Source organism: Glycine soja, chromosome 17 (assembly GCF_004193775.1).
Source record: "Glycine soja cultivar W05 chromosome 17, ASM419377v2, whole genome shotgun sequence".
Classification (NCBI taxonomy): Eukaryota; Viridiplantae; Streptophyta; class Magnoliopsida; order Fabales; family Fabaceae; genus Glycine; species Glycine soja.
Genome location: NC_041018.1, coordinates 12744031 through 12771397, shown reverse-complemented (window position 1 = coordinate 12771397; position 27367 = coordinate 12744031). Strand labels below are relative to the sequence as shown.

At 32.9% G+C, this 27367-nt stretch overlaps 1 protein-coding gene across 1 annotated transcript; it reads right to left on the bottom strand.

Annotated features, from left to right (window-relative positions):
* Positions 1-434: 434 nt before the first annotated feature.
* On the bottom strand, positions 435-7301 carry LOC114393941 (two-component response regulator-like APRR2). The gene is made up of 12 exons (XM_028355457.1): positions 6881-7301; positions 5964-6172; positions 5098-5177; positions 4636-4702; positions 4147-4193; positions 3744-3821; positions 3111-3656; positions 2747-2887; positions 2397-2660; positions 2184-2255; positions 1986-2063; positions 435-1318 (listed from the first exon to the last, which is right to left on the bottom strand). The coding sequence occupies exons 2-12, from the start codon at positions 6160-6162 to the stop codon at positions 1160-1162; spliced, it is 1731 nt and encodes a 576-aa protein (XP_028211258.1). The 5' UTR covers positions 6163-6172; positions 6881-7301; the 3' UTR covers positions 435-1159.
* Between the last annotated feature and the right edge of the window lie 20066 nt (positions 7302-27367).

The window sequence follows — 27367 nt, the reverse complement described above, 5'->3', positions numbered from 1 at the left end:
GAAATCTTATTTCTCTCCTCTTTCAAGGAGATCAAAGTGTACGGGAGACAAGTTCCTATGGAGAAAGGTACAAGTCTTTCTATGGAGAAAGGTACACATCATTATCTATTGTTGTTTATTGATTGTTTGTGAGAATCATAAGTTTCAAGATCGTGTTATTTCCTATCATTGATAGTCTAGGAAACCCCTTAGGAATTTTTACACTTATAAGAGAACAAAAGTTTCTACTTCCGGAGCTTATTCGTTCTCTTCTAATCCGGACACGCTTTTGTCCAATTTTCAAGTTACAACGCAACTTCACCTATCAAAGGGAAAGGCAAAATCAAAAGGAGAAAAAAAAATTTGCTTTTGTTGATCTTGCTATAAAAGAGATACAGAATTAAAAAAAAAACAGCATTGACACGTGCCAAGCAAGAACGCAACAAGTTGAAGGAGAAAGACTAACAATTATCAATGTTATTAAAAAGGGGGAAAAAGTTGAATTGAAGAATAAACAAGGGTGAACACCTTAAGAAACAAGTCAATTCTAAATTGAGCAAACATCCTAACAAATTCAAGAAGAAAGAGTTAGCATCCGTCAAAGTCGTGTACTCATCATCTTTATTCACAAAGTGTATCCTATCCTCTCCATCATTATTAGGCACCCCACCCCTCCCTCCCCTTCCCTCCAAAATCACTGTTAAGGGTATACTTTATGCCCCCCAAAAGCACCACATTTACAACAACAATATCAGCAAGTATTTACAACCACAAAAATTTGTGTAGAGAAGCGTGGCCAATTTGCCTAACGGGTGTCCTGCACTGCATTAAAAGCAGAAGCTAACTTTTCTCTTCATTTATTATTTTGTTGCTTTGTTATGGCATGTGGCTTCGGATAGGAACAATCTCTACTAATACTTTACTTGGTTGTTGCATCATGGTAAGTAAGTAGTGTTGTACGTACGACCTGACAACAGCATAGGAGAGACCTTAACAAATGGTCCCAACAACAGCTCCAATTTCCCACTCAAACTACCAAGTTGGAACCTCATACACTTTGAGAAAACAAAAAAATAAATTGCAAGAGGGTGTGTTTGATCAGGTGGAACCCTTTTGTAGTTGGTCACCATCAAAACCACACTCTTTGGTGTGCATGCATCCATCATCATCATCCATGTCATCAGCATGATTTTGAACCCTTTGGAGGGATGTTGGAAATGCCTTGCCTTGATAGCTCAGCCAACACACTTTCTGTGGAAGGAGGTTTCAAACCCAAGGGCAAGGGTAGCCATGGTTTGTTTATTGCCTCTTTAACAACCTTGTCAACTACCTCCTCTGCCTGCATGCATGCATAGTAACACACTACATGGTGAGAGATCTGGAGAGTTTGGAATTCACTTGAACATTAGTTGAGTTTGTTTAATTAAGACTCAATAGTTCAGGCCTGTTCCCATGCAAGTTTAATTAGAACTACGGAACTACCACTTGACTTGGCACTCAAAGAACATTGATAGTAATCTAACAAGATTGACTGGACACTAGATACTAGATAGCATGGTCTTTTCGTACTCTACAAAGCATTGGCATTTAGATAGTTGACATTTCTAACCAAGTCTATGGTTGATGTAAGATGCATGCTTATTAAAAAACATATCAAATCTAGTATTCAAACATTTGGAGAAGTTAGATACAAGAGCTTCTATAAAAATTAAAGTGCATAAGTTGATATTAATTTACAGAAAAAGATCAATTCATTTTACCTCCTTATTTTATCGTCCAATAAATGTTTATGGAGAAGTTTCTTCAAACAGAGCCTCAAAAACACTACATTTTCCTCGTTTTTAATCTTTTAAAGGCTTTAAGTAGAGTTACAATTTCATCTCAATATGGACTTCTGCCGAGTGCCAACTAGAATGTATGTATGTATGTATGTATGAACTAGTAACTGGCCAGTTGCCACTGTGATCAAGTAGGGAAAAAAAACTGAAAGGAAAATGTTGCATTACCAGATAATGCTCGAAGGAACTTTGTGGCATGGTAAATGTGTGATCCGCTGCATCAGCATTGAGCAATGCAGGCATATTCTGAGATTTGATGAAAAATATCCTATTAGTAAACCATTAACATGAAAAATAGACACATTAACCATTAACATACAAACCAGCAAGGTTATTAACTAAGATCCTTGGTTCACTGATACTCACCTGAGAGTAAGGAAAACCAGGAGCTTGAGGTGGTATTGGTAACACTGGACAGCCCCATGCATCTGCATGCATCTGCAAGATCAAGTGATCACAAGTCAAACTTCATCCATAAGCACAATCTCTACATCACAAGCCGGAGAGCTAAGTTGCTAATAATAATACAGAAGAAAAAACTTCATATCCTCATCCTTGAATTCAGAAAACAAATATTACCCCTGGAAATGGTTTCCAGCGCCAATTTTCAGCAGTAGGCTGCCACAAGGGATAACCAGGAGATCCCCAAATCTGCATGCCAGCCATTGGACCGCCAGATTGTCCCCACATAGGATATACAGGAGGCAGTGGATGGGTGTGATTAGAATGATATGGAGGAAATGCCATAATTGGTCTTTGAACACTATAGCTCCTTTCTCTTTGATTCGACCATTTTCGTTCTTCTTCCTTGGGCAAGATTTGCCTCTTATGCATTCTATACTTCTGTTTTAACAAAAATAGTTTAACAAGTGTTAGCTTGTGGATAAGAAACATACTGATTAATCATAACCAGTAACGTAAATAATGACCTGAAGATGGCTTGCCACATTATGCCTTGTCAAGCTCTCCACTTTCATTAATTCCAATATTCGAGAAGGAATGGCTTGATCAATGCCTAGTTGCTCCACTGCCTTCACAAACTTTTTGTGAAGCTCAGGTGTCCAGTCTACCTGAGACCAAAAACAAGTACCAAAAAACTGTAACTCCATGGAAAGAGTATTTCCTATGGAATGAAGATATATGCCTGAACTTTCTTGATCAACTCCAACATTGAGGACACAATAAATGGGAACATTGACATTTTTCAGATTAAATGGAAACAGTCATTGTAATTTGCAAGAGGGTAAGAGGAATATAAACATTGAAAGAATGAATAGTCATAAAGCAACTTACTTTTATCTTTTTCCGCTTTCCTCTTATCTCACATGAATCACTATGAACACCTACTTTATTTGAAGCTTTTGTATTTCTGTCAGTGTTGCTTAGAACTTTTCTTTTTTGTGTATGTGGAGAAGCAACACTCTCACCCATGGAAGCATCAACTATATCCACTTCCTCCCTAACCAAAGTAATTTCAGATTTCCTTTGTTGAGGAGTAATTTCAGCATTCAAATTACCACATGTAGTTTCGACAGATTTAGATTCTCCATCATGTTCCCCACTTTCTTTTTCTGTTGAGCAATTAGCCTGCTCTTGGCAATCACCATCGTCCAACAATCTTGTCCCTTGCATCAATTGTGGGGTTGAAGGAGCTGGATATTTATCATTTCCAGGAGACAGCTCATGATCATTATCAACAAAGCTGGATACTTTCTCTATATCAATGGATACTCTACTTTCATGTTGTTCATTGTCTGTTTGGAGCTGCAACATGGACGCTACTGATTCTTTGACAGGTTTAAGTGATTCAGACAGGATGTTTGCCCCAGCATTGAATGCCTGCTTGAGTTCAACCACATGAGAAACTCTTTTGCTCATACTATGTTAATAGTAAATGCCAATATAATATCGTCAATATTAACAGACCTTGTGAACCACATGTTGCCAGATATTTCTGAGCTTGTCCTCAGAGAGTGGTTTGCTGAGGAACTCAACTGCACCAAGCTTTAAAAATAAAATGGAGCAAAGAGCCAAGAAGTATGCATTAACAATCAGAAGAGAATGGCGATGTATTATCTAATGAGTTAAAGATCATATTTTGGGCAAATATTGAACTGAAAATCGAAATAAGTTATAAGTACACTGATTTTAAAGGAGAAGCTCAAAATTTGGTCAATAATCTGAATGAATTCAATGCAAGAATTAACAAAATGCAATAAAGAAAAAAATCCAAAACAATTGCAGTTAGCTTAGCTAAAGGAATATAATGAAATAGCATAATCAAAATATTGACCAATAAATAATGGAGATGGAAAAACTAAACTCTTACCGCTATGCACTTCATCATGGTGTTCAGGCAATGATTGTTTGAAGTCACTACATAAAAAGTTGGAATTATCACTGGTTAGAAAATTTACAATTAGAAGAAAACAACCTTGAAGTAAACCTTTCCCCATATTTACCATGGTGTGTTCCCTTCTAGATCATTCATCAATTTCAATTGGTAAAAGCTACCAAAAAAACAAAAGGAAGCCATGTAGGTATAAAAACAATGGCAAGCAACAATCACATGACAAATAAAAGAGAAGAGGAAAAAAATACTTATAACTATTACTATTATCCAAAGCCTATTTAATATGTGATAGCAAAAATTGGACTTGAAAGGAATATTTATGTATCTCCTTATTTGGAACTGGTTTTGGTCCAGTATCCAGACTAGGTATTTGGCTTGCATAGGCCACTAAAACAGAGTATATTGGAGATTTGGAGAACTAAAAGAAGTTAAACTGACAAATTTGGGTTTGGTATCAGTACTTACTAATGGTTGGCAAGTCCTTGGCATTCTCAAGAAATTTGAAACCTCCCTGGGCACTGCTTGAACTCACCTGCAATTAGGATGGATGCTTATGGTTAAAAATGGCATCATCAAAGCTTTATTATTTCAACAATCACAAGATTAAGATATAGAACTTCGAGCGAGAGAAACAATAATTCTCGTGATATTATAGGAGCAAAATGTCTAAGATGATAAAAGTCATCTCTTATGACTAGCATTTAAAAAGTTTCAAGATAAGTTATGCCTTTGACAGAATTATATTTTATTGCCTAAAGTTTGGCAGCAACTAATAACAATCAGGACTATCATTCCTCCTCAGAGAAGTCCACTTTATTTTCAACAAGCATACTAGATTGCATCATTTTGATGTTTCTTTTCTATTTTTAGATTTTACAATTACTGCATTGTGATTTTTCATTTATATAGAAAATGAAAGTTCATTACCTCCACTATGGCAATGTGGAAGCTTTCAAGTCCACTTGAGATCACTGACAAGGCGTCATTCTCATCACAGAATGTAGAAACTGTAGAGACACTCAAAAGCTTACTAATCAAATTAAAAGAGGGCAAGCAGGTAAAGGAAACAAGAATGGTGGAGATGTGGGAGAATAGGAGTAGAGTAAGAGAACCATGCGACTTCAATAAAATCAAATTATAACTAGGTTGAACCTTAAGATATAAGGATAGAATTTCGGTTAAACTTGTGTTCATGGAAAGTTTTGTTTTCAATAATAACTTCCTATCTCCAGCAGCCAACTAACCCATATTGGCTAGGCAACTGAAAGGTCACCCAAATAACAAAAATAGTGTACACTTGGTAGTTCAGATTCAGACAAGGGACAATTCTTTTATACTTCATATCTTCCAATTTAGACCATGAGTCAGATATCTGACAATTCTTTTATACTTCATATCTTTACGATTTAGACCATATTCAGTTTTGATAACACTTGTAGTTGAAGCATAAATGTAAACTTTAGCAGCTTCATAAGATGGAAAGAAATACCATACATGAAAACACAGTTTGGAAAAAAAAATATGAAAAAGGTATTCTTTCAAATTTCTAGGCTCCCAAGAGCAACTAAAATCTGTCAAATTTTCTAGGCTCCACAGAGCAACAAAAAACTGAGACCACAATTTTACAAATAACCATATAAGGATTCTAAAGCAATGTGGCTTTGCAAGATGCCACCATAGGACAGAAAGATGGGACCAACTTTACCCACTACAGGCCAGAAGTGGGAATTGTTAGATGTAGATAAAGATGTGAGACATGCCAATACAAAAAGAAGGAATCTAAAAAGTCTTACCATTATAGTCCATGGCTTCAAGCTTTGCCCTTATCTCTGCAGCAGAAATGTTGTCTCTCTCGTGGAGAAGAACCTTGAGTCCTTTGGGAAAATCTTTCCATTCTTGTAAGTCATTGGCAGTGAAAACCATAGCTGGCTTGGCATCGTTTCTCAGTCTCCCACAGAAAGTAACAGATCGATCAATACCACTTATCAGCATCTAATTCCTTCTGCACAACCATGAGATCACAAGCTTGATTCAGTAAGCTAGAATTCAGCGTGAGATTAACAACACTAAAAAACAAAACATAAACAAACTCCATTCATTGCATGCTTAAATTTGTTTAAATGGCCCAAATAACTAACACATAATGCAGAACACTGGCATGCCATCTAAAGATCAACTCCCAAAACAAGGTTCAGATCAAATTATCAAAACTGCCATGCCCTTTGATCACCAATGAAACAGCTGGTAAATCACAAAAAACATATATTCCCACCAATTTTTCTGGAAGCATTTTGTACACAAAACAGAATCAAAAGCCTCCCCTTTTGTGTTCCAAAGATCTCATTGGCTGATGCCACTTTCACAAAACAACAAACAGACAATTTTCCAATCCCAGTAATTGAGATCTCATGAAGATAAAAAAGAAAAGGCTCAGCTACCATGAATAGTGGAAAAACAAAAGTAGAAAACTTTACAACAAAAAACGGGTCAGGCAAGCAATTCATAACCATGAATCCAGAAAACAAGCAGAAGGCTCAAAAGGGTAGACATGCATGCAGATATTTTAATCCAAAAAGTACAAAATTCAAAGAAGCAGAAAAGATGAACACTTGAACTTGATCCAAGAGAGAGAGAGAGAGCATGCACATAATAAACAAAAAAAAAACACATTAAGAAAAAAAAATGTTCCGTGTGAAACAATTTTCACTACCTTGGCATAAAAGAAAATGCTTCTTGAATTTCATTGCTAATTAAACTTGTGTTCTTTCTTTCTCCTCTTATTGCATTGTTAATAAAAACAGAAGGGTAAAGAAGAGAGACGGAAGAGAAGGAAAGGTTTTAAGTGCTGGCTTTGGAGGGTGGTGCTTCCTGTGACCACTGAACAGTTGCAATCAGCAGTTTCGGACCACAAACAAGTAAGTCTCTCAAAAAAGGGTCAATGAACCTTTCTGCCACTACTTCAAAGTTCAAAGCTTAACAATAATATTCCAACACTACCCCTTCTTCTGGGGTCACCAGCAACTTCACCAATCAACCGACGAAGGAAGAAAATGGTTGCAGGAAAACACACTCATTATAGTAAAAGTATCCTATTGACATTGGTATTAGAGATTTAGAGAGGGTTTTTTTAACCATTCATGATGAAGTATGGAAACTTTATAACGTGTCCTTTCCTCATCAGTGCCATTAATGTAGTTCTTTTTTTATCATAATTATTATGCATTTATTTCTCTAAAATAATGGTTTATGCATTCAAAGTTGTTCGGTGCCCAATCATCGTTCATTAATATTATCCGATGAAATGATCGTCGACTAGCAAGTAGGCAGGGCTGTGTTTGATTTGATTTTTTTCTTTTTTTTACTGAAAATAGAAATGATAAATGTAATTTTAAACAAATTTAAAAATATAAAAAGATAAGAAATTAATATATCATAAATTTTTAATATTTTATTTTCATAAAAACAGAAAATAAAAAGTCAAATCAAACATATTTTTAAAATTTTAATCTTTTAAAAATGAAAACAATTTTAAAAAATAAAAATAGAAAATAAAAACAAAAATTAAAAATACGAAACAGATCCTAAATATTTCATCAACTCACGTACACCTAGGCAGTACAATGAGTTAAGTTATTAAGCGTTTTATTTGGCTTTTCTTAACTGAATTATTTATTTGTTTTTATTAAGTAATAATTTTTACATGTAATATAGATTATAATAATACTCCTATTTTGATCTCGTATTTTATTTTCTTTGCAATTTTGATTCTTTTATTGATAGTTACAAAATTTTATATTATTTAAGAGTTAAAGTTATAAATCATTTATAAATTATAAACATTTTTTCTTCTTAACTCATTGATACGTCTCTTACAAAAAAAAATTATGATGGTCATTGAACACGAGGACGGATCATACCTCATATATTATTTTTTAGTTAATTTTTTATTAAATTAAATGTTTTACTAATCAAATTAATAATTAAAAAATCTAATATTATAGTTTCACGTGAACAATTTAGTGGACAACATTAAATTCTTAATTTTGAAAAATAGAGAACAAATGTCTATTTTCTTATAGGTGTATCATAATTATAATAAAATAGAAGAACTAAAATTATATTTTAACTTATTTTTAATGAGAATGATTTTAATAGGAATATAAGTGTGTCATGTTAGGTTGAATTTGGTCTCTCTTACAAACCAATCCAATATAACAAATTGTAGTGTTGGATGAGATGATTTAGATAATTGAGTTGACTGAATAAAATATTAACAATGAAAATTTGAGAAAACAATAAAAAATTAAAGTAAAAATTAGAAAAATAATATCCAAAGAAATACAATACAAAATATTTCGTAAAAAAATTGGCATTTCATAATCCATAGTTTTTTTGTACGTACATAATCCATAGTTAAAACTAAAAAGAAAAATGAAAATCTCACTTAGAAAAATGAAGCCAATACTATATTAATAATTAATCATAGTTACCTCGTAACCTGTATTTAGAATCTAACATGTACCTGTAGCATATAACCAGAACCACACTGTTACAATTAAAAACAAAATATCTAATTAGTTTAAGTCATTCAAAATTAAGGAATTTAAATATGTAAAAGCTAACTAAACAATAAACATGTACAATTAGACACAATCAAAATGACATGTGCATTATGCAAAGAAATTTAAAATGACTAGAAAATAAACCACTTCAACTAAAACATGATAAAAAAATTATTCATTATCTTAAATATGTGTTAGATTCCTAATAAATTATTAATTTTTATTTTGTGTTTTTAATAAGTTTTTTTTTGTTACATTAGATTTCTCCTATATTAAAATTTTTGTTTTGGCTATTTATCGTATGACATGATACCATCTCAATGATGGATATATATTAGGAATCAATCGTTAAGATGATATTATGTCATCACTCAGGGACTCAAAACAAAATTTTTGATATATCAAGGATTAAATGGAATGAAAAAATTTATTAAAGACCTAAAATAAAAAATTAATCATTTATCAGGGATCTGAAACATATTTAAACATATTATTAAAGACTCTAATGCATGTTCAAATTAACATAAGTCCAATAGAAGATATAAAATTTGATCAAATGGTTGGAAGGGTGAAGGGAGAACGGAGGGGGAAAAGGTTATAGGATTGAATTCTTCAATTAACATTTCAAACAAAATTAATAAATTAATACATGTCAAAAAAAAAGTTCAATTGTCCAAATTAAACATTATCATAAAAATACTCCATTTATACCTAAATATAAGACATTTATAACAAATTACACATATTAACAAAATTAGTTAATTTAGTAAGCAACATTAAATTTGTATGTGATTATAATACTTTATTAAAATTACTCTTAAAATTATTGAAACTAACTATATCATTTTTTATATTACCTTAGTACCAATGACTCTTTTTAAAAATTTGTTTTTTCTTCTTATAAGATTTTTTTAAGTTGTCTTTTTTGCACTAATTTTGACCAAAATACCCTTAATTAGTTTATAATAAATTTTATAAATATATACTCCATATGGTCTCAAATATATGAAGAAAAATCATCTTTTCTTGATCTCAAATATATAAAAAAAAATCAGTTAATTTTACCTCATTTAATACTACTATCTCTAAAATACTCTTCATTTAATTAAGGTTTTAGTCAAATGATCCTTTTTAATTCCTGATATCAAGTTCTAGTGAAGGATAAATTAAAATAAATAATTTTTAATTGAGATTGATGCAATTAAACATAATTGACTAATCTACTTAATTAGCATGGATAGTTTTTTTTCCTTATATTTGAGATCCGAGGGAGTGAAATAAATTCATCCTCTCTTTTTTTTTTTTTATGCATGCATCCTCTCTCTTATATTCCTTTTTCTTAGAATGATTAGAGAATAAGACTAGCACACATTAATTAATTAGGTATAAAATAATTAAGTGGAAAGAAAAAATGATGTCCTAGATTCCTAATAACTGATGAGCATAAGCATAGTCTGTAATTAAAATATTTAGGAATTATCAATATTCTCCTCTTTTATTGCTTCCTTTTGTGTGAATCATTGGAATTTTGGCATCCTCTGAGTTTTTGTGTAGTAGATGCCTAAATTGTTAGATTTATACTGTTTTTGGTGGTTTTTGTTTTGTAGAAACATAGGTAAGGGATTAGAAGAGAAGTTGAAGTATGATGATTCTTACTTAGCGCACCAGGCTCGATTAGCGAGTTATAGTCGCTTAGTAGAAAGATCCCGCTTAGTGTGAAGGAGCTGCATGGAGAGCCTGAAGTCATGTGAAGATGTGCTTAACGTGCATTGTACGTTTAGCATCCAGTCACTTACTCGCGCTTAGCACGAAAATTGCATAAATCTCATATCAGAATGGTTTTAAGTGAAAAAACAAGAAGAAAGAAGGGAACTTCCGTGGAAAAAGAATGCAAAACCCTAGAGCTCAAAGAATAAGAAGACAACCATTGGGAGCCATTGACTATCCCACATTCATCTTCCTTCCATTTCCCCTCATATTTTCATCCTTTTTGTATAGTTAAGCCTCTCATGACAATGCATGAGAGGCTAAACAACCCATTGTTGGGAAGCTTTCCACCAAACACTCTTGATGTAATGACTCTCACTATCTATTTAATGTTATTACTAGTTTTCATTGTCTCTTTATGTGCTTACTCACATGCATTTGGTTTGATCACCCATATATATGCTATGTTTAGGGTTTAGGCATTGGAAAATGTTTTTAATCCTTATAACCAAAAAGAACATCTAAATGCTTCATTGCTAGGGATAGTGTGAGGTTATTTAGTCTATTTATACATTTCTTTTAGTCATGTGGTTCAACTAATTTAGTTCTTGAGGGATTAAGAAAGGAATTAGGGGAATTAGGTTCTCTCATTGGAGGAATCACAGTTTGAGTACATTAATAGATGTAGGTGATAACTATAGTAATATTAAATAGAGAAAAAAAAATTAATTATATTACATCAAGAGGAGTTTCGGTAAGAAGTCCTCAACATATTCAACTCTTGCATTCACAATCCTTCGTTATTCCAATGTTTTTTTTTTCTTGCTCAGTCATAGCTTAGAATCGTATAATTATCTAATTTACAAAAAAATATTCAAATTGCAATTCTTAAATCTATTCATTAATTGCAAAAAAATTGGATATACATCATCTTGAGGGCAAACAAAATTCTTGTGAAAACGATACTCAATCTTACCATTTAAAAATATTGTTTTGACGAATTGGTGTATTTGCCAATGAATTAACAATTCCTAATAATTTTAAGGAAAGTTTTGAAAAAATGTAAATTATTAACAAATTTAATGTTGTTAACTAAATTAATCACCATTCTTAAAGAACATGAATGAGTTAAAATATAATCAAATGAATCGTATAATGGTGAAGTAAACACAAAAAACTAAGGGCTCGTTTGGGATGGTTTTTGGTTTTGGGAGTATTGAAACTTTTAAAAATAATAACTTGTTTTTAGTTTTAGTTTGAAAAAAAAAAATATTTAAACTAGTTTAAAAATATGATTAGTTTCAAATAAACTCATTTTGAAAGTTCTATATCGTATTAAAATTAGTTTAAGAGTCATTTTGTGTAGTGGTGGCAACAATGGTGGTGATAATGATGATGTCAACAATAGCGACATTGATAGAGATATCAATAATGGTCACGGTGGTAGTGGTGGTGGTGATGATGATGGAGGTGGTATTATCGATGGTGACAACGATGACGTTGTCGGTGGTGACAGTGACAGAGGTGATATTAATAGTGGTGGTAATGGTGGTTGTAGCGACATTGGTGGTAGTTGTGGTGACGGTGACAAAGGTGGTAGTGGTGGAGGTGGTGATAATGATGATGAAAGTGACACTAATGATGGTGGTGATGGTAATGTCTATGACGATGGTGGTGATAATCAATTATGACGATTATAACACTAGTGATTGTTGTGGTAATGTTGGTGGTGGTTGTAATAATGACGATGACAGTGGCACTAATAATGATGGTGGTAGTGATGGTGATGTATGTGAGATAGTGGGGACAGTCAGTTATGGCAACGACAACACTAGTGATAGTGACGATGGTGTGGTGGTGGCGATGACATAAGTGGTATTGGTGGTGGTGGCGATGGTAGTGATGATGGTGGTAACGGTGGTGGCAGCAAAAAGTGTCATCATCAAATGTGAGAAACGTGTGTTTTTTAAACAAAATCAAATTCACAAAACCTTTTTTTCTTGATTTTGAAAATGGTGTAAGTGTTTCGAAAATGATTTAAAGATCATTTCGATTCCATTTTTGCCAAACACGCCTTGTTTTGAAAATTACATTTAAAACCCAAAATCCGAAAACTTGCAATCATCTCAAATGGGTCCTAAGAAATTAAGGTAAGAAAAAATATGCTAACACATCAAAGTATGTCTAAATGAACAATACAAATTTAATTAACAAAATACTGGAACTACATATATTGCTTATAGAGCTAGCAAAATAATCCTAAAGTGAGAGTTTATGTTATAGACTCTATTGGGGGTATTGATTACCCATCTTGCTCCCTCAATCCTTCTCAATCCAAAGGAACTTTTGACGGATTTGGATCTAAGAAATTGAACCCAATGTATTTTGAGGATGACTTGAAGTTATACTCTAAATTGTCCCATCATGTCTTGATGTTATATATTATTTTTATGGACAATTTTTTAACAATTATATATTAATCATCCAACTTCTTAACTTAATAAATAATACTCCATTATTTTGTTTATATTGATACTGTTTTTTTGGTTATATTAAAATGATACTATATTTATGTTGATATCTTTTATCTTAAAATATACATTGTAAAATACATCTTAGTCTAGTAATACTTTTCTTTGATTCTACTTGTTTATATATATATATATATATATATATATATATATATATATATATATATATATATATATATAAATATATATAATATGTTAAAATTAATATACGGTGCCAATAAGTTAGTAAGGTTGATCCAAAACTATTTCAAATATAGTCAAATCTTGATTGAATTGGATTCACAAAATTGATCCTAGTAAAATTTCAAATTGATAAGAACATAGATTAATTTGTCCTACGAACACCCTTAAGCTCTATGTAGGTAAAACAAAACAATGCAGTTTTCCATCCATAAACCTTTCACTCAGTTTACTATTTATAAACAAAAATCCTAACAATTAGTCATTAAATAGTCACTTAATTGATTAATTGACCTTTGAGTTAGACAAATTTCTAGTAGTTAACATGAATTGTTCAACATTTGACCTATTCACCATGGACTCAATTGCTTGTAACTTTGTGCAATTGCTTTGGTGCTTCGATCTCTTGAGCACTCTCATTAGTCTTTTGGGACGACTAATTTGCTGAATCCAAGGTCAATTAATCAATTGAGCACTCTCATCAGAGGAAGGCAGGGAACTTGATGTGATAGTCGATGACGGTAATTCTTTCATCGGACTGCCTAATCACATAAGAATAGTTTGTAAAATAATGTTAAAAAGTAAAAATAAAGAATCATAACATATTATTACTGAATCTAAGTTCCACATCGAATAAAAGTAATCTTACATTAAAATATATAAATGAGAGACAACCTTTACCACTTAAAAAATTAATTTTTAAGATTGAGTTAAATCTCTCACATTATACCCCAAAAATTATATTATAAACCATAAGAAAGACTTCCTCACTCTAGCCGTGATCATATTCATGACTTACATCTTAATATTTGGCTTTTTGAACTCCCTTATTTGACTTCTTTCCAAGTCCCAAGGCTTTCCAATTACAACAAAAGGCTCGAGTCCGTCTTTGATTTGACCAATCAAATAAATTCTTCAAACATAAAGATAAATAGTGCGAAACTATAATAACTACTTGATCTATCCTACCAACAGACAATTCTTTTTGTGATTATTACTATTGGTTTTTTTTTCAATTAAATTTGTCCGCAATAAAAAAAATTGTTCTACTAATGTTTATCATTACCATGATATTGAACATCATAGAAAGATGGTTGCTGTATTTATGTATAAAATGATATATAATATAAACTGAATCTTACTTTTAACATTTTTTAGTCATATAATTAAAATACTCAATTAACTCTTACATCACACGAATCATTAATCTTTTTTTTTTTGTTTCTATCACATATATTTTTCAATGGATACAATCTTATCTAAGTCTATAAAAATTTTTTTTTTAAATATTTAATACAATTGCATACTAAGAACTTAAATCAAGACTTTTGATTAAGCTGAAATAACATTACACCAATTAATCCATGTGTTCAGTGATACGAGTCAACAATCTAATTATCTATAAATCAGATATATTGTATAATATTTCATATTATTAGTATAGACTTATAATGTCTATATAAATTATTTAATTTTTATTAAGTAATAATTTTACTAAAAAATAATGTCTTTATCAAGCATAATTCTTGTAACAACTTGACAAATTACACCAAAAAAAAAAAAGAAACTCAAACACTATATAGATAAGACTGTACAGTTGAAAATGATTTAAATAAAATTATTAATATTATCTATATCAACAAACTTCATATAAAATCAAACAAATAATATTTTTTCAGTATTACAAAAGTGTATAGGGAATCCAAAAAACAAAGATGAATAACCTAACCATGATGCATTTTCACATTCACTCACCACAGTGTTGGGGGCATGGTAGATAAAAATGTTGAGCCAAAGAATTAACACTTTTGTACACTTTTATGTACAGGGAATCCAAAAAAAAAATGAAATAACTTAACCATGATGCATATTCACATTCACTCACCACACTGTTGGGGCATGATAGATAAAAACAAAGACTTGCTTTTCTTTTATCCTAGTTAGAGATAATGTGCATCCTTAATTTATTGGGTCAAAAATTAATCTAATTTTTAATATATAATTGTTATTAATCTAAGAAAATTTTATATATGATAGAAATTAAACACTAATTTTCTCATTAAATAAATTATTCTCACTATAAATCATATACCGCGGACCGCATCAACGTTTTGCAGTTACTTACCTAATTGTGTCTTTGCTTTTTATCCTCAGTGGTAAGTCCCACATGATCACCCCATAGATATCTTTGTCTCCCCAATTGTTTTCGTTAGTTTTGAGGGAAAAGGCAAACAGGTACCCAGATTTCAAATACCGCCTAACGTCGTTGTCTGTACTCCTGCCATGTTTGAATGATTGAGTCCCCCACCTGCCACCTGCCACCTGGTTTCTTCTTGAGTTGAGTTCACTTCCTCACCATTAACATTCTTTGGCTCTCTTCATTCCATTTCCTTTTTTCTTTTCCTTTTTTCCACTTTGATTGAGGGAGGGATACTTATTATTATGACCTTTTGTTTGTTTCTTTTTGGAAATATTCTCTCGGATCAAAGCTTGTATTAGTGCATAATTATGACCTTAATGATTTTTATACAGAAATAATGGTAGCACCTTTTCCCTTGTCATCCAAAAAGGTCTTACTTTTTGTGTATCAATTATAAAAAAAGTTAAACACAAAGGAAGTAGTTTTTTTAAGAGAGATTTTTTTTATATCAGAGACAATTTTATATGAAAAACAAATTTTTTTATTCAAATAATTGATGTATCTTCTTTGAGACTACTTATTTAGCTCTTACAATTTTCGTGTTAGTTTATCATCCACACACTCAATGATAAAAGAAAAGTGTTTTTGTTATTAATAATACTTAAATTATTTGAGTAACTAAAAATAGATCATTTTCACTAAAAAAAATTCTTTATTATATTAAATTATAAATTAATTACAATTATTTCTAATGAAAAAATCTATTTTGAATTATTTGAAATTTTCCTAAGAATAGATGTTAATTAAAAGAAGAAGAAAAAATGTACCGTATATTTCTCTTGTATCATGCAAGTCTAATAAAATTGTTGTTGCAAGAACAGAAACAGATATCATCATGCCAATCACAGCCATTTGGCTGTAACAGATAAGATTGAACTAGTCTCCTATAATTTTCTATTTGTCATTCGATGTTAATTTTCTGGATCATTCTTGGAGTGAGTGGATCGAGAATATATATATATATATATATATATATATATATATATATATATATATATATATATATATATATATATATATATTGTGAAAATGGAGCTTATATTAGATATTCCAACTAAAGAATTGAAAGACATATATCTTAAAATCAAATCATCAATAAGTGGGTGGATCAAGCCATTATTATGGTCGTTTGACAGATTGATATTAGACTTTTTGGTAGTTGTGTTGGTGTTTCGCGGAACTTCATTTTCTGTTTAGGGTTGGATTATTGGATGACATAGTTGAACTATAGTGTAAGTTCGGGATCAGCTTTAGAAAATAATGATTTTTTAAAAAAGTTATTTAAATTCACTATGTTTTTAGTTTCTAATGTTTTTTGAATTTTTATTTTTAATCCTTAAAAAAAATCAATCAGTCTAAACCCTAATCTTATTCATTATTTTAAATTATAATTTGTATTGTAATTCAAATTATCTATCATAAATTCAAAATATAATTTGTATGTTCCAAAAAAGTTATATTCATTACGAATTTTAATTTAATTATAATATTTTTCATATTAAAAATATTTGGTTATTATAAATTTAATATATAAATAAATATTTATCATTTTTATTATGCATGCTAAAATACTATCTATTTAATATTTTTATTTTCTTTTAACATAAAACAAATTATATGATGTATAATACAAAAATAGAATGAAGAGTGGCAGAGATCAGTAGAGGTGGCAAAATATATTAGATCAGTTAGGCTAGCCTAGCCTATACATGCCCAATAAATTGTAGGGATTGAATTTTAAATTTTTTGTCTAAATTAAACATGAACCCTTTTAGCTCAATTTAACCATGCTTGATGTGGGCTTAACTCCCTAAATCCAACCAAAAGCCTCAAATAATTGTTTTTCTTTTTCTTTTTGCAAGATTTGAGTTTCATTTTAAAGACTCGAATTGGATTTGAATTTCTTTTTTCTCGACTTGTTATTGCTTAAATCCTAAATCGTCACGCTAGTTCATATTGAGTCGGATAGTCTATTTTGTCACATTTAGATATTAGAGATATGAGAGAGAGAGAGAGAGAGAGAGAGAGAGAGAGAGAGAGAGAGAGAGAGAGAGAGAGAGAGAGAGAGAGAGAGAGAGAGAGAGAGAGAGAGAGAGAGAGAGAGATGAAAAAAAAAGAAAGAAAAAAAAGGAGAAAGAGTGAAAGCGAAAAACATATTAGAGTTACTTTTTTAAAAATTAAATAATTTATTTTACATGAATTTTTCAGTGAAATATATTCAACTCAATTTTTTATTTTATAAAAAAAACGATAAAGAACGTAAATCAAATACAAGGAAAGTATGTCAGAATTAGGCTGACATATTTGCTTCCCTATCGACAACTAAAAAAATTCACCAACTAATAATCTTTAGACAGCAGAAAGCATGATGAGCCAACACATAAGGAGGGTAATTTGTCCTGACGCAGTTATGACAAGATAAAAGAGTTAAATAATAATAATAATAATAATAATAATAATAAATTTAGGTAGTGTTTTTTAAGCATTTGTGATTCAATATTTTAATCAAAGTTAAAGTTTAACCGCTCATATATATTTAATGAGTATATTATTGAGATAAGTTTTTTTAAAAAAAAATTGGATTGAAGAATCATATTATAAATATCTAAAGTACTGTAATTAAATTGTCTCTTTAATTAAAAAAATTTGCAATTGTGCATTCATAAATAAATAAAAACGTTGAACGGTACAAATTTGCATGCACGTAAAACTAAATTTCAATATTGAACATAACTAGTATTTTAGCGTATATTTATACACAGGTACAAATCCACCTTATAGACTACCTTTTTTTAGTTTGCTTTAATAAATAATACATATAATAGTATTTTGCCCTTATGATATTATGATTTTATAGCTATAATCTCAATCTTAATATAAATTAAAAGTGTGCAAACAATACATATTTAGATTCTTTTCTTTATTTCCATTATTACCACTTTTTGATATTTGATATTTGATATTTGATATTTAATATTTTATTTATTTAGTATTAATTTATTTATGATAGTGATACTTAATTGTTTATTACAATTTCTTTGTCTCTTACATGCAAAATTTAAACAATTATAGCTGCTTTCAAATTCCTAAAAAAGAAATTCAAAGTTTTTGCATGTATTAATATTTAAGTCTTTCACCAATACGGTTTAGCACAAATAATAGAAATAATAGATGATTGTGTTTCATAACATGTTAATAGGGATATAATTCCCTGGTTGTGCTACACAATTTCCTCACTCTTTATATAAGATATTTATTTTTATATGATTAAAATTTATAAATAATTTTTTTTCTTGAAAATGTAAATTATGATTTTGACAAAAATTGAAACGTATAATCAAGATAATATATCTATAACTCTATTTTTGAATCATTTAAAATCAAATTATGTATATAATGATTGACAGTGCATTTAGTTAGCATAAATTATACTCGTCATTTTTTTTTCAAAAAGTACACATAATAATATCTTTTTTTTTTTAATTTCTTCACTAATCCTCCAATTATGTTTGGAAACACGTCTTAGATATGTTAAATTAATACCCTAATATTTGAAAACATTATACTATATAGTTTAAGAAATATTAGTTAAAAAAAATATAAAATATTTATGTAATTTCAAGAGACCTTAATTAAAAGATAATTAATATAATTTATTCTAAAAGTTATTAAGTTACACTATTTAATAATTAATTAAACTATAATAGATTTTCAAATCACTGGACCAATATTTGTTACCGACTGAATTAACATGTTACTGACCAATATTTGTTCGTCATTTTTAGATTTTCAGCCACTATATTAAATTGTAACACGAAATTACATGTTACTGACTGAATTATTTCTCTGGTACAAACAGTTTCCCCTTAGTAATATAATATAAGTCATTCTCATTAATTGATGATGTGTGTAGCTGCTGGATATAACGTAGTTCGAATCAGTTGCAACCACATCATCAGATTAATTGCATATTATGCCGAGAAAATTAACGTTGTCGTATGAAGCTGCTCCATTCACGAGCCAGGTGTCCCGCAAACTTGCTTTTGATCTACTAGAACCTACAACCGGATGGCCCAATCAAATTCAAATTCTATATAACATGGGTGAATTAATGTAACAAAAGAAGCTTTATTGACGGCAATTGGTTTTAAACCGCTGTTGCTGTCATAGTGAAAAACAGAAAACCTTTACATTGCGAATAATTAAAAAGAAATATAATTACAATAATCATCATGATTCCATTGTGAAATGTTAAAATACTTTTAATGCTATGACCATGATTGTGGATTGTAATTTAAAATCAACTTACATGTTTTTCTTAATTTTTTTTTTCAAAGTAAAGTATCTTCAAAGTCTAAATCATGAGATTAATATCCAAGGAAGTACGTAGAATACCAGTTAAGGCAATTCATCTCCTCATAAATATTGTTGTATTCGTATAATCAAAAATCGAATCTCTCATTATTATATATTTAAAGAATTCAAACTCCTAGTCACTTGGACTTTAGGGTCTTAATAAAAATATTTTATCCTGTCTCGTGCATTGGTAGTGTTAGTAAATTTTGCGTTGAACTCAGCTCATTATAGTGGATGTTGATGTTGGGTTGTCATTTTGTGCAGTTGTCTAACATGCAGCAGTCCATGTGGTCGACGTTGGTGGAAAAGAGACAAAGGTTGAGCTGAAAAAGTACAAGCCCACACCACCACCACTGGTGTGTGTGTGTGTGTGTGTGTGCAGAGCTCTATTCACTGATCAGTTGTAGTACTGGTAACGCCTACGGTTTCAAACTCTAATCAGTGATGGTGGACGACGACTAGGACTCCTTTGCATAAATGTTCACTTGGTTCACTCTTAATTTGCAGCCGCACAATTGGATCCCAACGACGTGGATGAATCTCGCCCAGGAATATTGTAATGACATGAGTCTTATGCTTAATATAGTATTAATTAATTAAACTAGTAATATCTCAACCCGGTGATTTTCTTCTTTTTCTATAAGTCACTATCATTATGTTCTTAACTAAATACATAAGTATACACAGTATTATCATTTGTCAACTAAATAAATAGCGAATAATGTGTCACGTGAATTTTAACTTTAATGAAAATCTTTTAATGACAACATAAGGCTTTAACTTAAGTGATAAATAAATTATACTTTTAAAAACTTTTTTAAATTTTAGTTTTTTTAGGAATTTAAGTAATAATAAATTACACTTTCAAGAAGCAAAGTCATTGTTTATCCTTTTCATTCCACTACCAAAATTCCTTATGTTTTGGCCCAAAACCATTTGATTCTCCCCCAAATTACTTCAGCAATCTTCTTTATTTTTTTATTCATCTCATCCCAAATGAAGTTAACACTACCATGTAAATCCCAATTGACTACCTTCACTACTTATTGTTTAAAACTCAAATGTTTATCTCCTTTAAATTGCCACCACCTAAACCTTGAATTTGTAACTTATCAAAGGTTCTTTGTTTATTCCTTTTGAAATGAATATGAAGGATCAAAATTTTATGTAAATGTTGATTTATTGTCAAGTGTACCAATTTTATCAAAGTAGTAAAGATTAAAATAGAAGTTCAAGTGTCGAATTTACGGAAATTTTGGTTGTACTTAAGTGATACAAACTTAATTATTAAGCAATGAGAAGAAATATAAGAAAGGATAAAGAACTGTGAATGTGAAAATTGTGGGTAAAAGAAAAGAAGAAAGATAACAAAAAAATAAACAGTAGTTTAAAAGTGAAAAGATAAAGTCAAAATGCAATAATATTGGAGGCCTAGTATGCCAAAACTACTTATAATGTAATGTAAAAGATTTTTTTTTATTTAATAAACTCCATGTTTCCACCCGTATCTATTGAATTACCCCATCTTTAATTTCCCGCACGAAGGACCTAGTTTATTTATCATTTCCCCTTAAATTTCTTTGTAGAGACAAAAATAACAAACCACATTAAGATAAGAGATGCAAAAATTCTTTGGGCAAAACAAATGTCAATCTATTTCTAGCAATGAGTTTATTTAGATATCCTTCTCCAATTCTTTAGAAAATAACCATTTTTCAATGCATTACCCTCTAAACATTATATGGATGATTAAACCGTAATAACAGATAAGCACAAAGAAGAATAATAAAAATAGAATTGCATTAAATAGATAATAGAAAAGAATTGCATTACAAGAGTTTGGTCTCTAGGCTCCCAAGAAAATGGATTTAGCCTCTCATAGTTATGAGAGGCTTTACACATCAGGAGCTAATAGAAGAAGGGGTTTGATGGTTAATAGCAAGAAAGAGAGGAATGACTAAAAAGAGGGTTTCCCCTAAGGGAGAGACTCAAACTTTGGATTTCTACACTGGAGGGCTCTGAGACTCGGTGTGTCTTTTCCTTTTGCTTCCTACTCCTTTTATAGGTCTGAGGTAGCTTACTTTTTCCACTGACTTCACGCTAAGCGCACATTTGTGTGCTAAGCGTGCCTTGGGCTTCCTCGTGGGCCTTCTCGCGCTAAGCCTGAGTTGCATGTTGAGCGAGACTGCGCGCTAAGCCCGAGTTACGCATTGAGCCTGACTTTGCCTGCTAAGCGAGAGTGCACACTGAGCGAGCTGTCCAATTCTTCCAACTCATATTTAATGCTTTTTCTTCCACATTTTTCATCAATTTTCCTCCAAAGTGCTTGAATTCTTCTTCTTTTGACTTCTTCTAATAAAAAAAATTGCAATGATGTTAATTTCTTCGTTATTTCATTAAAAACAATAGTAAAGTGAAGAAATTATTATCATTATTAGCCAACATTGACTATCAAGTTAGCTCAGATTTCGTAGTTATCAACTCCCCCAAATTAAAACGTTTGCTTGTCCTCAAGCAAAAGACAAGTTCTGAGTGTGCCAACACATGAGATAACTGTGAATCCTTTCAAACCTTTCAATGCCTAATCCTGAGCTCGCATTTGTCTTGATATTGTGATGGAAGCATGAAGGAATACACATGGAGATGAAAAAGGTTAGCAAATAAAAATTTCATTAAGGCAGAATACAACACTTCATTCCTCACAAGGCTAGTATTTATCTCATCACACAAGTGTCTCAACTCAAATTGCTTTTAAGTTTAATAACTGAACTAATGTTCCCAACTTTACACTTCTTCTTAGTTAAAACAATCATATATACATACATACATACATACATACATACATACATACATACATACTATGGATCACTAAGGGCTTTTTAGGCTTGTAATGTGTTGGGCTAACAAAGGACTCATGATTTTTTTTTTGGAAAACAAAATTAGGTTCTAAGAGAGCACCTACCTAATAACCCATGACTTATATTTCAATGCCCCCAACTTTCCTACCTTTTATTCCTAGCAACACACAAAATTTATCTAACACTTAATTGCTATCAGTTCTTTATTTGTACACAAGTTTTTTTTAAATAGAAACAAAATTGGTGCTATAGCAATCTATCATACTTTACATTTGAGTGTGTGCTGTTAGTGATGTTGTTGAAACACAATTTTTCACCCAGAACCAAACATCCAACTCTCCCAAATTAAGGGTAAATTTGTCTTGACCCGTGCTCTCTTACAACCTAAGATAAAGTGATCATTAATTTCATTTGGCTCAAGAAAAAAAACAAGATTTATTATATTAAGCTCAACAGGGTGCAAGGGATTCATTTTAGTAACAGGTTGGCTATTTGGCTAAGTGGCTAAGAAAATCAAACAAGGCCTTGATCATTTCCACCCTATGTATGTACTCAAGCAATATTAGAATCATGCAAAATCAGGAAATTAAGAACAATTGTTCTTTCACAATTACAAGTTCACACATCTCATCGGACATTTATGAAGTGCTTGGCTTACCCAACCATGATTTTCGTTCAAACTTGCTAACCTCTTTACTCTTGTGCTTTCGATTCATACTTCATCACTCATAATGACACCTGAACACAAGAATCAGAACCTTCACCATTATCTCATCAGTACACAGTGTATCTCATGCATCAATTTATTTAGAACAAGTCACAACCACTTATTGATTTCCTATGTCTATCATGCAATTTTTTTTATTTAATAACTGAAATAAAATAAACTGCTCAAATTAAATTATCATTATTGAAAAGAAAAGTTCACTGAAATTTAAAAGAAAATAAAATAAAGAAAAATAAAATAAAAAAAGAAAGAAAAAGAAAAGAAAAATCCTCAGTCCTGTGTGAGCCATGGGTCCCACTCTCCTTGTGTTGTCGTGAGGTTCGCAACATAATCGATGTCTGCCTCGATGGTGTCTGCTGCATCTCCAGCACCAAAGGTCTCACCCCCCCCCCCCCAATCAGGTGAGGGCTGGTCTCCTAGCCAGGCGACTCGTTGAAGGAAGTCCTCTAGCGTCATGAGTGGTGGCTAGAGGCCTACTTGGACTTAAAGTTGATGAAGACTCTCAATAATGAGGCATTGGCCGAGGTGGATGCTCTGTACCGTCTGCGCTAGCGGCTCCGACTAGGAGGAGGATCAAGAAGGCTAGCTAGTAGTGGCAGGTGGAACTGATGGTGGTGGACTCGATGGTGCTGCTCTGGCTCAGACCCTCCTCGATCCTGTGAAAATGATGGAAGGGTCTGCTGGGTTCCAACAGTTCTTCCTGATGTATGCTAAATTGATCACGGGACTGAGTGACTCAAAGGCCAGGGTGTTTGAAGTGACCCCATGAACATCTCACAATGTCGTGATCAAGGCAGGAAATCCGAGTCGGGAGGTGCTGGACTGGGTGATCCGTGTGATCTAGCTTGATATCATGTTGCCCAAGTCCATGTCCATCTGTGACACCAGCCCATAGATGAGGCAAGCCTAGTCCAGTTCAGATCTGATATGTGAGAGGTAGGAGCGAGGTTGAAGTAGCTCAAGACGCTCCATGTCTGAGCCAATGTGGTGAGGTCCTTCCTGAGCAGCTTCCACGGGGCTCCGTTGGTGTTCAGAATGAATTTATCGCCTGGTGTGCACAACTTGGCCATAATGACCTGGTGGTTTGGGTAGCTATGCAGATACTGGGAGTAGTTGGGGTACTCCTCCCCCTCCAGGATGATGACGGAGGTCTCCATAAAGTCATTAAATGTCTCAACATCGAATCGAATGACCTTCCCCTGGACCCGACAGTACTTGGGCGAGCCATCCTCTGGATCATAGGCATTTGTGTAGAATTTGTGCACTAGAGCGACGTCGATCCTCTTCTCCGAGAGGCATGTGAGCCGGTGGTGTCACTGTTAGTGTTGGAGCTCCCTGTAAAACTCATCGAACATGGAAAGGGCGACCTCCACATTCCTTTCTGGAAGGATGTTCTGGAGGTGAACGTTGTCTTGTTATCTGTGCCAGGCCACCTCTAATGTGAATCTGGAGGGGTCCTATGTTGGCTCCCCCTTCTGAGGCTGTCTTGGGACTGCGCGTCATTTCTGTGAAGCCATCTGCAAAATAACGAAAACAAAGACTGAAGTTAGTAAAAATGAGGGTGCAATAAGCAAAACACCAGAAGTATATGAGCGCTAAGTGTGGGCTTAGCGCGAGCGGCTCACTAATCACAGGTGCACTGGAATGGAGGATTAGCACAATGTGGCGCTAAGCCTGTGCACCTGCATCTCAAGAGGGTGTTGAGACTTAGCGCAAAGTGGTGCGCTAAGCCCAAGAGTGCCTTCCCTTCAATGGTTGAATGTGCTAAGCGTGGCATGCCGGCTTAGCACGTCCATCGACTGTAACCTAGGACCTCAGGAACTCGCTAAGCATGCAATGGCCGCTTAGCGAGTTCATGCCAAAATTTTCCAGAACTTCATTCTTCCCCATAATGTATCTTTTCGCTAAGCCATAGGCACAGGCTTAGCGAGACTGAACTTGAAGAAATCAAAATATCACATCAGTATGACAGGTTAAGTCAGTGCAATTTCATATACCTAAAAATGCATTTTGTACAGGCAAAAGAATGAGCTTTGTGAGGGGATTATAGTTCAAGAGAATGAAAGGGCGTAAGGAATGCAGTGTAGGGAGTTTGCTTGAACTATTTTAGGCATTGAGAGGTGAATTTGGTTGAGGCAAAGTGATGAGAATCCCAAAGCTTCCCCAATACAGGGACCTATGACCAAGAGTAGGACCAAACAGTCAGAGGATATCCTCCAACAAATGGTATCAGCCATACTTGACAAGGCCCAAGTGGAGAAGGATGAAGGCCCTGATGCACTAACAAGAATCTTAATTGTTGTTGAAGGCCCAAATATTCGAAGGCCCATGTCAAATATTTTTCTATTTTTTTGTAATTTTAATTAAATAAAATTGGTGCCTTTTCAGCTGCACCTCAGCTACACTATATGTATTGAACTCATTTTCAAGAAAAAGACTTTTGGGTATTTTGAGATAATATGTGTGTATTTTGTGAAAGTTTCTCTCTAGGTTCCTTGTTGAACCAATCTCGGACTTATCAATGTAATCCTTGTGGCGTTTACGCTGACTTATCTTCCATCTCTGGAAGTGACATCATCCAAACTCTGTGACCTCTACCAAGTGATCTGCTTCTAATAAGGATCACATCACAAAGAGAGGGAGAAAACTCAAAGAGGAAGTGCAGGAGGTGTTTTTTTGTTTTATGTAAAATGTACAGAGGGAAGGAGAAGGGTTTTTTGGGCAGTTCACGAACTGCCTGCAGTTATGGTTCTCGTGCTTAGCTAACGGGGCTTGCTTAGTGTGCAATCTGACAATTATTGTGCATTTAATAATTCTCGCGCTTAGCGAGCCAGACCCACTTAGCGCACCAAGGACAGTGTCCTTTGGTCTTCCCTCATAGATTTGAATTTTCCATCACGCTTAGTGGGAAAGTGCCTACTGAGCGCGGGTCCCGCGGTGAGCGCGCTTAGCGTTGGAGTGACATCATCTTTCATATTTTCAGTTATTCCTTGATGTCCTCCACCCCTTGGACTGTGGCAAGCTATTTATCCTAAGAATTGAAAACAACTATGCATTAAAGAAAGGAAAAGAAAAGAAAAGGTAAGAAATGTTGGGTTGTCTCCTAGTACACGCTTCTTTAATGTCACTAGCTTGACGTGAGACCCCCTTCAAGGGTCTTGAAGATGGATGATGGTGGTCAGCCTCTTGATATCGCCACCATTGTAAATCTTCAACCTCTGACCATTGATAATCCAAGTCTTCTCGGGATCAGATGTGGCAGGATTTATCAGCTCCACTACTTTAGATTGCTACACTTCTTTGACCATGAATGGCCCTGACCACTTGGACTTGAGCTTCCCAGGAAAGAGCCTCAACCTTGAATTATACAATAGCCCTTGTTGTCTCGACTGAAAGGTCTTCTTTAGTAGCTTTCGGTCATGATACATCTTCATCTTCTACTTATAGAACCTGGAGGATTCATAGGCATTGAGCCTCATTTCCTCCAGCTCCAATAGCTGCAATCTTCTTTTCTCTCTAGATTGTGAATCGTCGAAATTCAAGAATTTGAGGGCCCAATAAGCCTATGCTCCAACTCCACCGGCAAGTGACACACCTTCCTATAGACCATCTGAAATGGTGAAAGGCCCATGGGAGTCTTGAATGCAGTCCTGTAAGCCCATAAAGCATCGTTCAACTTTGTTGCCCAATCTTTCCTTGATGATGTGACGTTCTTCTCTAGGATTCTCTTTGATTCTCTATTTGACACCTTATGTCTAACATTATAGTGCCCCCAAAACCTTCTGCAGTTATGCGTTGTAGAAGTGCGTCCCTCCATCGCTAATCAGTACTCTAGGAACTCCAAAACGGGAGAAGATATTCTTCTTTAGAAACTTAATCACAACCCTGGCATCATTCTTTGGGATGGCTATGGCTTCTACACAGTTGGACACATAATCAACAACTACTAGGATGTATATATTCCCGTATGAGGATGGTAGAGGCCCTACAAAATCAATTCCCCAACAATCAAAAACCTCTACCTCAATGATATTTTGCAATGGCATCTCATTCCTCCTAGAAATTCCCCTCGTTCT